This window comes from Charadrius vociferus, unplaced genomic scaffold (genome assembly GCF_000708025.1).
Source record: "Charadrius vociferus isolate BGI_N301 unplaced genomic scaffold, ASM70802v2 scaffold185, whole genome shotgun sequence".
NCBI classification, from domain to species: Eukaryota; Metazoa; Chordata; class Aves; order Charadriiformes; family Charadriidae; genus Charadrius; species Charadrius vociferus.
This window is the reverse complement of record NW_009648955.1, coordinates 4,874,296-4,885,926: the sequence shown is the minus strand read 5'-3', so window position 1 is coordinate 4,885,926 and position 11,631 is coordinate 4,874,296. Positions and strand designations below refer to the sequence as shown.

The following is an 11,631-nucleotide window of genomic DNA, read 5'->3' as shown; positions in this document are numbered from 1 at the left end:
CTCCTCTCCCCTCTCAATCCCCTTCACACCAATCACTTAACCCACCTTACCTTTGCTCTCAGCATCTCCTTGCTATCTCACAAAGCCTTTGATTAAAACTTGTTACAGCCACAGTTTGTTGCGGGGGGAGAAGGGGGCAGACGCACACTCCGTGCAGTTTATGAGAGTTCTCCCTGGAGCCTGATGTTTTTGTTACCTGTCTGTCTCTAATCCTTACTCTTTTAATAAAGTTCACTAATACTTACTCTTTTAATAAAGTTCACTAATATTTTCTGTTGCAACAAATTCTTGACCTTTTTTGTTCCGCTCTGGCTGTTACATGGAAGCTGTTTTCTTGGAGTGGTTATGTTGGTTGTTTTGGTTGTTGATTTTTGCTAATAAATGTGTTTTTCCTTCAGTTTCTTCTTCTAGATGTTACATTCTTCTGGGGACCTTTAGCATTTAGCATCCAGCAGAGTCTGGGTCTTTTATGTCCTGCTCTGCTCTTTCAAATGACTTCTCTCCCTTCAACTACACGTTGTGTGCTAAGCTGCTCTCTCTTCTAGGTACCTCCAGGAGATTGAGTGTTCAGCTGCTGTCTCTTTCGCACCTGGCTGGGCTTTTCTCTCCATTTAACATTTATGTCAGTTCTGCTCAGCAGTAATAAGTGTCTGCACCTTTTGGCATTAGAGAATGGCTAGAAAAGAGGCAGGAAATGAAGCAATTTTTTGTTGGAATATTGAAATCCAAGATAAACCCTTTTGAGAAAAAGAAAAAAATTGAGAGTTCAGAATTGACCAGCTTCATGAGTTTCCTTCCATTTTCTTCAAAATGTAAATACCATAGCATTGTATCAAACTTTTCATATTACCTGTTCATTCTGCTTTACTGGGAAATGGGTCCTTAAACTGGAGCTGATTTTAAGCAAATACTGCGTCACTCTTGCTTTACTGTTTCCCTTTCATCTGAGCCTTTTGTACTTCAACAAACCTCTTCATTCTTTCCCAAAACTATGTCTTTAAGTGACATTAAGATGTATAAAGTAAGCTGGAAAAGTTTTTAAAATTCTACATTCATTCTGTCCTTTTGTTGTTTTAAGAAAGCCAACCCCATCTTCCCTCCTTTCTCCCAAAAGCCGGGCAGACCAGGTAGCTGTAATTTCCCATTAACGTGACCCTGATGGTCTCTTTGCTGGTTTGTGACTTTAGTACTTCGTCTTGTCTCTGACTTGGTAGGAAATGTGTATGTAGGAGGTTGTATTTCACAAGCTGAGGGGTTTTGAGTGAACTCGGGAACTTTGGGGGTTTTTCACAGGCAGCTGGGGCAGTTGTCCCTGCTCTTCCCCCTGCGGCTGGGTGGGATGTGGGAGACAGGTCCTTGCTTTGCTTAATTCAGAGAAGGGGCTTCAAGCTAAGCCTCTGACTTCCCAGGCGTGCACCCTGCCTGCTGGAACATCAGTTAGTGCTTTTGTTTCTGGATGTTTAACTCTTGATCCAATGCAGAACAACTCGAGCAGTTTCGAGACAGGCAGCAGGACGGAGAGGCTGCCAGCACGCTCGTCTGGCCCGCGGGAGAGCAAAGTTCGGCTCCTTTACCTGCACCAAATGGAGCAGGACTTCAAGCTTATTTTTGGACCTCTGGTCTTAGACACGTGTATGCCCTGGCTGTTTGAGAGATAAGACACAGCCTCTTTTTCTCTGCACCTGCAGGTCTTCTGTGCTTAAACTGGTACATACATCTCACCAACAACACTTCGGAGGGAAGAAATAATGTTATTTCTTTTAAAAACATTGTTGGTCACTGATTAACGCTCTGTTTTCCCCATTGTTTTGTTTTCATTGTTCAGATTGTCAGCTGCTGGATGCTGGGTGGTGTCATGTAGGGGCGGTTTGCCCCCAAATTAGAACAATCCAGCCCCTACCCTGCTAGTGTGCAAACGGTATGTTCATTAACATAAATAGCCATGTAGCTGTGGTTTCTTGCTAATTAAGGTTCAGCTTGCCAAAGATATCATCATGTCAGATAAGAACAAAATTTGGTTCAGTATGTATGCCCTAGTTTAGCCCCTAGCTGATAGTGCCTTGCTGTAACTAGAAGATAGCATCCCTCGTGTGCTCCTCTCCTAGCTTCAGTGCTCCTTCCCAATCCCTCACGCAGAGAAAATTCCCACTGAAGTGAATGCAAGTTTTCCTGAATTAGGAGTGACAGCATGTTTTCCATTTACAGCCTAGGAGTAGCACAGTGTTGGAGATGGAGTAGTAAAACAGTAAATAGGGTAGGGGTAACATTGCCTTCACATTGTTGTCAAGATGGGTTTTTTTTTCCTTGCTCGGTGTTACTGAGTCTTGGAGTACCATTTCTCAGACTGCACATTTCTTTCTCCAAGGCTTAGAAACCTTGTTCTGTCCTCGAAGCAGTATTGTTCATCGCCATATGGGATAAGGTAATTATTAGCCATATAAATTTTCATTTTATAGGACAGTTCTAATTCCTGGAGGCCAGCAGTTACTGTGGTAGATCTCATTTCTCTCACACTTTTTCAGATGACTACACACAAGTATAAATTACTGCTGTTTCTCCTGTGATAATGTGTTACGGACACAGTTTGGTAGGAGTCTCAGTGTACTGGCCACTGCACAAACTTATTGGAAGATAAAGCCCTCTGAAGGACTTACAAGCCTTAGAACGTGTTAGCAAGCAGAATGCATTTACATATTTTTGTGCATTCAAAAACTGTGTTTCAATTATACCTACTTGTCCTTTAGCCTGTTCTTAATTAGCTGTGGGTATCATAGAAGAAATGTATAGACACGAAGATCAAAATATTTTCTAAAATAGAAGCTAGAAAGGTTTGATTGTGGATTTCCCTTTCTTGTTTTTGATTCCTTTTCTTGCCACGTCAACGTTTTTGCAGTTATCAGTAACATCGTTGTATTGCTTATAATTACTTTCAGAGGAAGAACGCAAATATTCACTGTTTCTATTCAGTCTATTAAAATTGCTCTATCAATCATCCTAGTTTGAAAATTACCACAAATTCAGCCCTTTTTTTAGACAACTATAAAAACTTTCCAGCCCTCCCTCTACCCTAGAACAGCAGGAGAAGATAGGTAGTAGCATTTTAGTGGAGTCCCGTTCTTGTTCCCCAAGTGAACTGGTCCTGTGGACCAGCTGGGGGAGGTATAATTCTCCCTGATATCTGGCATGAGTTCCCAGCCTTTTATGCATTATCTGTTTCATATTTTACATAAGGGGTGTTCATGTTCTGGTGGCATCCAAGCATCTTTTAAGGCTATACGTAACCACACAGCAGAAGGCAGTAGTAAGACTTGCCCCCTCGACTCTTCACTAATTCTTTCGGTTTGAGGGCAAAATTGCGTCTTCAACCTTCGGCTGATGTTTAACACCTCATGTGTTTGAAGCCCGGGAAAACAGGCTGGAAAAAAAGGGCTAGAGGAAGTTAAATCCAGGTCTCTGCAGACAGCTAAGCAGTGTGTTTGTAAAAGCCACTCCATCTAGTGGCAGTCACTTTGCACAGCTGGTCTGGCAGTGCCCCTCAACAGCCGCTGGTTGGTGGGAGAAAAGTCCAAAATGGTGTTCAGCTATGGGGTTTCTGGTTTTGGTCTTCGAGATAAAAGATGCTTACAGTTTTTACCTACTATTTAATCCTTATCAGTAATCATAATTCATTACTTGCTGTGAATTGCTGCATGCAGTCGTGGAAGTACATCAAAAATTTTGAGAGCTGGCATCAGCACAGGCTCTTCCTCATCTTTAATCAATGTTTTGGTTCTTTTTAAAGCCATTTTAAAATGAGTGTTAGTAGAGCTCATTTTAGGAAGGGACAAAGCTGGGAGCTTTGAAGACTCAAAGGCTCTGTTGGAATGGTGGCTTTCAGCGGGGCAGGGAAGGTCTCCCTCAGAACAGGGAGGCTGTTCCTCACTGCCCCCTTGACCACAAGGGGACCTTGCTGCGGCACAGAGCCATCACCCCAGCCCCGTCCAGAGAGGAGGGATCTGTGCAGGGGACCCTTGTCCACTATGCAGGCTGTGAGAAGCCTCCCAGAGTATTTCACGTAGAGATGTTAATGGGTCTCGAACAGTATGGGTTTGGGTTCTGTTGAAGACAACTGCAAAGATCAGTGTGGCCACGTGGGAGTAGGGTGTCCCATTCTGGTGGGCAGTGCCTCCTCACCACTCCAGGTTCAGACAGAAGAGCTCAGAGCTAAAATTTGTATGACACTGGCACATCCACCTGGCCAAACGAAAAGACCGGTAATCAGACCGCTACTTCTGCCATCAGCTTTTCAGTCAACGTCAAATCATGCAACACCTCAGACTGTATCATGGACTCTTCTAATGATCTCAGTGCCAAAGGTCCAGTCTCGTTTTCACTAGGCGACCATGGAAAACCTCGCTGATCGCTTCAGCGCATTTCAGTATTGTAGCTTACTGGGGCAAGCTAGTATCTAAATTAAAATAAACGAAATTCCAGTAAAGTGCAATTCCAGATCAGACAAATGGCTGTTTTACTGCAACTTTAATAAAAATCAACTGCTACTTGAATAGGTGCATGCACACATACTGCTGGAAATTTCCAATTATGAAATTCCCAGCAGCAAACAAAAACAAAATTAATGTCAGCTGCATCCCCCAAAGCCTAAACTGCACCACTAATGAACTCCCAAGTACTCTCAAAGAAAACTCTCTTTGCAGAGACAATAAGGTGGAAATTACTGTAATAATCTCAATGTAAAAATACAGAGGGAAAAAAAATCATTGAAATTCAGAGTAAGACTTGCCTCTCCTGATCCCATTAACCATGTTGTTAGCATAGCATACGCATGCATAGTGATATTGTCACATAACTCACTGCCACCTTCAAAAGAGCACACTGGAATTCATGTTCTTTCATTTGTATTTCAAACAAAGGTAGGGGTTGCACGGTGGCTTGCACCTTATTCTGAGGAAGTCTATACTTAACATGACTCCAGCAGCGACTAGCTACCTCATAACAATTTGTTTGTCTGTCTAGCAGAAGTGCTCAGTTGCATACAATTTTTGAAGCTTTACTCAAACATAATCTTCTCAACATGAGGCTGTGGCTTTAATCATTAAAATGGTTGTCTTTCTTCTGTCAGCGCTAAGATGGAATAACAGAGAAAACCAAAGCCATCTTTACATGTTTATAGAACTACTTGTTTTATTTAAATTTTTTTGGGGGGGTAGGTTTTCAAATGAATAATACATTCGTCACTTTAAACTGGTGCAATAACGCCATGTTTAAAGTTGCCAGACTTCACCCAAAACAGATTTGTCAGTTGTCAGCAGGGTCATCTCTGCAACATGTAACATCTGCAAGTTATACTGAGAACAGCTGTAAAGCACCTTCTGGAAGAAAAGTACTTTACGTATTAGATTATTGCTGTTCATTTTTAATGTGTGTTTCAGTGGCATTTCCTTCCCTCGCTGCTCAAACTCTCCAAATTAAATTCATTAATATATTTTAAGATTGTCTGTCTAATAATTATGTTATTATTTGCTGAGCAAGGTTGTCTGCAAAAGCTGACACAGCAAGTGTGTGTGCTGTGTGTTAGACCTACAGGGTTGTTTATACTCCTTGTTCGCAGCACTGGAGTTGCAGTGTCTTCTGGAAGTCTATGTTCATATATTTCCTTTGTCACTCAATGTCCAGGCCTGCTGAATCAAATGGAAAACTTTGAACTATGGAAGAAGTCTTGAGTGTTCAGATGCCATGTGTAAATGCAGTGTAAATATCTCATCAGCCAAATGATTTCTGCATGCTTTCAGAAATGCTCATGATTTCTTTCAGTATTTAAGTATTGGTATGGTAGAGAGGAATCCTTTTCTTCTTTCTTTTCATTTTCATGAGAAAACTGAGCTGTGGTACCTACTGAGCAAGTCTCCTCTTTAGGAGTTGAGGAGATCAGTACTCTGGGTTTTGGCAGATAATCTCTCGTGGCCTTTCTGGCCGTTTATTGTCAGTTGTGTAAAGTGAACAGGTGAAGTCAGTACAAGCATCTGGGATTTCTTGGGTGTCACAAACAATTTCCTCCATTCTAAAAGCATGAAAAAGCTTGGTTACAACAGCTCCTATTGCTGTTGTAATCATCGAGATGTCCCATAGCAGGTGCAGAATAACTGTAGCACACCAAAGCAATGATTCTGGCTCTTATTTACATTCAGACCACTCTCAGCCACTCTGGCAGTGCAGAGGGGCCCTAAAGCAGATGTTCAGTGCATGTTCAAGGCATGTTATATGGGCAAGGTTATATAAAGGAGCACAGCATAAGAAGAGCTGTAAGAGCTGTCTTACATGTTGATGCATGTAAGATGCTCAGATGCTGCTGAGAGTGCTCTCCCAAAGGTACCATGACCAGGAGTTACACCCTGCAGTTAATCACGATTCACGAGCAAAGGCTGGGCATGACGGGACTCAGAGACCTTCTGCTGGGGTCCCTGTTTCTGAGGGGACAGAATGTTTTTGAGGTTGTCCTCAGTGGGACAAGTCACATTTCCACGTTTCTCACAGGAGCTTTGGCTCCTGGTCCCGTTTGCTTGGAGTTTTGGTCAGAGCTGGACTCTGACCCAAACTTTGTGCCATGTTTTTCTAGGCAAGCGTGAACTGCCCTGATGGAGGCGTCTGATCTGCGCAGAATGGATCACTGATGCACTCAATAATTTAGCACTGCTGATCACCTTTCCTGAAACTGTGGCCAGAGCTGGGTAAAAACTCACCTCCCCCATAGAGTCCAAACATGCCAGTTGCCTTGGTTTGCTTAGCAAAAGAAAGGAACAGAGTAATGAAGCAGTATCCAGATCTCTATATTTGTAGATGAGACACCTTGCTAATAAATTTGCAATAACAAGTTCAGGATGTTAGTAGACCTCAGGCTGTAACAGGGTAATGTGGATATATAGGCATACTGGGTGAACTGTGAAACTTAGAGTGCATGGCTCTTTCGCCCTTCCCTCTCTGTTGTCAGGTTTTCAAAACCCTCCGTGCCTTTTGAAAGAAAAGCAATGAAGGTGATGATTCAGTTTAATGCCACTCCTACAGTGGCACTTGGTATTATCTAAATGAAGCAAGCCCAAGGAATATTGGTCTGCAAGGTACTTTGCAGTCAGAAGCCAAGTTCAGATCTAGAGGAAAGTATCTTTCTGGTGGAGCGGCTCGGAAGGTTTTGATGAGAAATGAAAATTACTTTCCTTGGAATACTCTGTTCCCTGCGCCTCCGGTTTTCGCATCACTTCTTAGTGTAATTCAGTTTTAGTGAAATCCAGGTGATTTCTTTCTAAGTGCTCGACTCACCCTGATTCCCGCAGGTGGCAAAGACTAGACCTGCACTGAATACAAGAGAAAGGTCAATTTTGTTTGACACAGTTCAACTAGGTTGTTTGTGGAGTTTGTCTCCCTGTTTATCTTAATGAAGTCTGATCTTTTCCCCTTCTAGGATTTCCTCCGATGCATTTTTCCCTCCCCCAAGTCTCTCTGAAACCAACAGGACTGGGGTTATGAAGTCAATCCTAGATGGCCTCGCAGATACAACTTTCCGAACAATCACAACAGATCTCCTTTACGTGGGCTCTAACGATATCCACTACGAAGACATGAAAGGCGACATGGCATCCAAGCTGGGATACTACCCCCAGAAGTTTCCTCTCTCTTCCTTCAGGGGTGATCCTTTCCAAGAAAAAATGACTGCAGGAGATGATCCCCTGTTGAGCATTATTCCCTCAGATCAGGTCAACATCACAGAGTTTTACAACAAGTCTCTGTCCACATTTAAGGATAATGAGGAGAACATACAGTGTGGGGAAAACTTCATGGATATGGAGTGCTTTATGATCCTGAACCCCAGCCAGCAGCTGGCCATCGCCGTGCTGTCGCTCACCCTGGGTACCTTCACAGTCCTAGAGAACCTCCTCGTCCTGTGCGTCATCCTCCACTCCCGAAGCCTCCGGTGTAGACCCTCCTACCATTTCATCGGCAGCCTGGCTGTGGCCGACCTCCTGGGCAGCGTGATTTTTGTCTACAGCTTTGTGGATTTCCATGTTTTCCACCGGAAGGACAGCCCCAACGTCTTCTTGTTCAAACTGGGTGGAGTTACAGCCTCCTTCACCGCCTCCGTAGGTAGCCTTTTCCTCACGGCAATAGACCGATACATATCTATACACAGGCCACTAGCTTACAAAAGGATTGTTACCCGACCAAAGGCTGTCGTAGCGTTTTGTGTGATGTGGACCATCGCTATTGTAATAGCCGTTCTCCCTCTGCTCGGCTGGAACTGCAAAAAGCTCAACTCTGTTTGTTCGGACATATTCCCTCTCATCGACGAGACCTACCTGATGTTCTGGATCGGGGTCACCAGCGTCCTCTTGCTGTTCATTGTCTATGCCTACATGTACATACTGTGGAAGGCTCACAGCCACGCTGTTCGCATGATTCAGCGGGGCACGCAGAAAAGCATAATCATTCAGTCTACGGAGGATGGTAAGGTACAGATCACTAGGCCTGACCAAACTCGTATGGACATCAGGTTAGCCAAAACCTTGGTCCTTATCCTAGTCGTTTTAATCATATGCTGGGGCCCTCTCCTCGCCATCATGGTGTACGATGTCTTTGGGAAAATGAACAAGCTCATCAAGACTGTCTTTGCCTTCTGTAGCATGCTCTGTTTGCTGAATTCGACAGTGAATCCCATCATCTACGCTCTGAGGAGCAAGGACTTGCGACACGCCTTCCGCAGCATGTTCCCCTCCTGCGAAGGAACGGCGCAGCCCCTCGATAACAGCATGGAGTCTGACTGCCAGCACAAACACGCCAACAACGCGGGGAACGTGCACAGGGCTGCCGAGAGCTGCATTAAGAGCACAGTTAAGATTGCCAAAGTTACCATGTCTGTCTCCACAGACACGACTGCTGAAGCGTTGTAAGTCAGAGACTTCTCAGCGTTGTGAGGAAAAGGAGTTAGTTTGAAAAAATAGTATTTTAAAAAAAAAAAATCAACAACAGAGAAAACCAAACCCATGGCTTAATGTGTTTGTACCCTCCTGTAATATTTTTTCGGTCTGTCATTGTAAGCTGAGCAATGATTGTGTTAAGAGCATTACCATCAGCCAGTTCTTCAGGTTTTACAATTAGGGATTCAAGTTAAATTTTCAAAAGTTTTTTTCTCAAAAAGTGTTTACTGAATAATAGTTAGTTTCCTGAAAGAGCACAGAGAAAATACCAGGTTAGCAATGGTTCCTTTTGGGGGTGTGAAGAAAAATTGTGAAACCTAATTGAAAACTAATGCATCCTAAACCAATACCATCAAATAAGAAAAAAAAGCCTTGTAATCATGCTGTTCATTTCAATGTGAAATGTATTTCATGTCCGTAAGTAGTAGGAGTTTTTGATTTTTTCCAAAAGCGGCAGTGCTGAGTTTTAGAGGTTTTGTAAAACGTGTCGTGTCCCGTGAATTGTATGCTGTTTTATTATGTGTTATTGATATTTGTCTGATTAAACAAAGTGATAAGGTAGACTTCCGTGGAAATAATGTGAAACGTGATATGTAAACCCCATTGAAAACACTTACTGTATTTGAAGAATTCCTATGAGCTATTTTGGAAATTTTACACTTTTAGTGGTCTTCTGTGGACTTAGGGGAGAGGCTTTGTGTTCTTCTACTAAAATTATTTCCCCACTGCCTTTTACTTTCACATGCATACGAGAGTAACAGCAACAAAGGAATAGAGGAGGAATGTAAGAGAGGAATGCACTGGTTCAGACTTTTACATACCACTGCGTTTATACAAAAGGACGTTTATGGTTGTACAGACTATCGCCCTGCTCTTGGGCGTTGCGTGAATACGAACAGTGAGAAGCGAAGGTCCCGGATATCGGCTTCTTTAACGGGCAACTGGTTTTAAGCCACGTGCTGGTGCTGGACCACTGAAGACAGCATGTGTCAGACTCAATGTGCGATGTTATCACTGTGCAGTCAATGTATACTTGAAGTGTGTCGCATTCCTGTATCCCAGGTTTAAGCAGATTCAGAGCCTGAGATGCCAAACTCCCATCTTCACTAAAAGAGGAGGAAATATTGTCAGACTTAGACATTTTCTTATTGTGTGAGCGTGTATATAAATAAATATCTATGTGTGTGTACGTGTGTGTGTGTGTGTGTGTGCGTGTATGTAAGTATACTAATCAGTGTGAGTCATGGTAGCATAACTAAGATAGGACACTATGACCAAATGTAAACTGTATTTCTTGTTGCACGCTTTGCACACGAATTTTGTTTCTAAAATTGAGTTCTTCCAACTGGTTACTGATGAAAGTACCGTATTAAGAACATCCTGATCCACTCTGAGAGGTGTTGCCTTGTGCTAGAGAAAGCAACCTTTCAGTTGTACTTAAGGGGAAATGAGAGGCAGAGCATGGCATGAGCCCGCACTGACAACTGCCGTGGCTGTCGATGGTGTTCCTGAAAACTGAGAAAGCCAGAAATAAATGTAATTTGTTTTAAGGCTGTCAGTATTCAAATCTGATTGCTTAAAATAAGGTGAGTCTCGCTGTGAAACCGGGATACAGGTGACAAGGTTTGACTATAGCAGCTTTGAGGCAGAAGTTATTGAAGGAAAATGCCACCTTTGTTCCCCAGTGGGGTTGTTTCTGCAGCCTGGGATCTCCACAAGGAACGTGTTACCAGAGAGTCCTTGAGGCATGGGTATTCTGTAATTTCGTTCTGAACGAGAAGTTATGGGGTCCTTTTCTCTGCTGCCTTGCTTTTTTGGACCGTTTCTTCACCTTTCTTCTGGCTGATTTCTGCCAAAATAGCTGCAAAGGCGGCTTAGCCTGTTAGCTGCCTGACACTTGCCGCAAGAGGGGTGACTCCTGCCGTGGCATCAGGCAAGTGGGGCCAGCTCCATGCTACTCTGCTGCCCGTCCTCGGGGTTAAGTAGGGAGAGAGAAGGGTCCCTGGCTGCCGTGGTGTCCCCATGGCATTTCTGGCAACCTCAGTGCAGGCCAGAGGAGCCAGTAGCTCAAACAACCCAGCCGATTTCAGCCGGTGGCTCTGCCGGGGTGTCGGTGGCCCCACGTTCAAGCTTAGTGAGGGGGTGGCACATTTCAAAGATCTCATCAGGGAAGGTGCTGAGCAGCAGCTGGAAGACACAGGGGTACTTTCCTCCTCCACCCATCTCCCCTGCAGCGCTTACCTGGGTGGCAGGACAGGGCACCACGCTCTGGAGGGGACCGTGGCAGTCAGCTGAAACCGGCGGATTGCAGAGGATTCCCGGAGGACGTGCAAGTCCTTCTGAAAGATCTTCCTCATAGCTAGTCCATCCTAAAGCAGTCCTCTTGGGGGAAGGAGGGGGGAAGCCCATTTGAAATGTAACGGTATTTTAAGAGCCATTTTTGAAACTGTCTTCTTGTGAATTTAATGCAAACTTCGTGGACTTTCGTTGTGCATTCAAGTTCTAAATTTTACATGATAAATCATGGGACAATGGGGCTGTCTTGGCACTTAACTTGGTGCTTACTGATATAATAAGAAATAGCATCCTGTGAAACGTTACCGTCTATCATCAGTATCTTCATTTGCATAATGCGTTTTTCTAAAGCTCTGGGAACTGTGTCGGTTCA

General features: G+C 43.7%; 1 protein-coding gene across 2 annotated transcripts; it reads left to right on the top strand.

Moving 5' to 3' along the window:
- The first annotated feature begins 1,913 nt into the window (after positions 1-1,913).
- Positions 1,914-9,446, top strand: CNR1 (cannabinoid receptor 1 (brain)). Of its 2 annotated transcripts, XM_009887494.1 has the most exons (3): positions 1,914-1,918; positions 7,454-8,973; positions 9,185-9,446. In XM_009887494.1, the coding sequence occupies exon 2, from the start codon at positions 7,515-7,517 to the stop codon at positions 8,934-8,936; it is 1,422 nt and encodes a 473-aa protein (XP_009885796.1). In that variant the 5' UTR covers positions 1,914-1,918; positions 7,454-7,514; the 3' UTR covers positions 8,937-8,973; positions 9,185-9,446. The 2 variants fall into 2 exon arrangements, with proteins under 2 accessions (XP_009885796.1, XP_009885797.1); XM_009887495.1 differs by lacking the exons at positions 1,914-1,918; positions 9,185-9,446 and having other exon boundaries at positions 7,515-7,580; positions 7,656-9,178.
- Positions 9,447-11,631: the final 2,185 nt, after the last annotated feature.

Coding starts and splice junctions, on each gene's coding strand:
- CNR1 (XM_009887494.1), top strand. CDS start 7,515: ATGAAGTCAATCCTAGATGGCCTCGCAGATACAACTTTCCGAACAATC.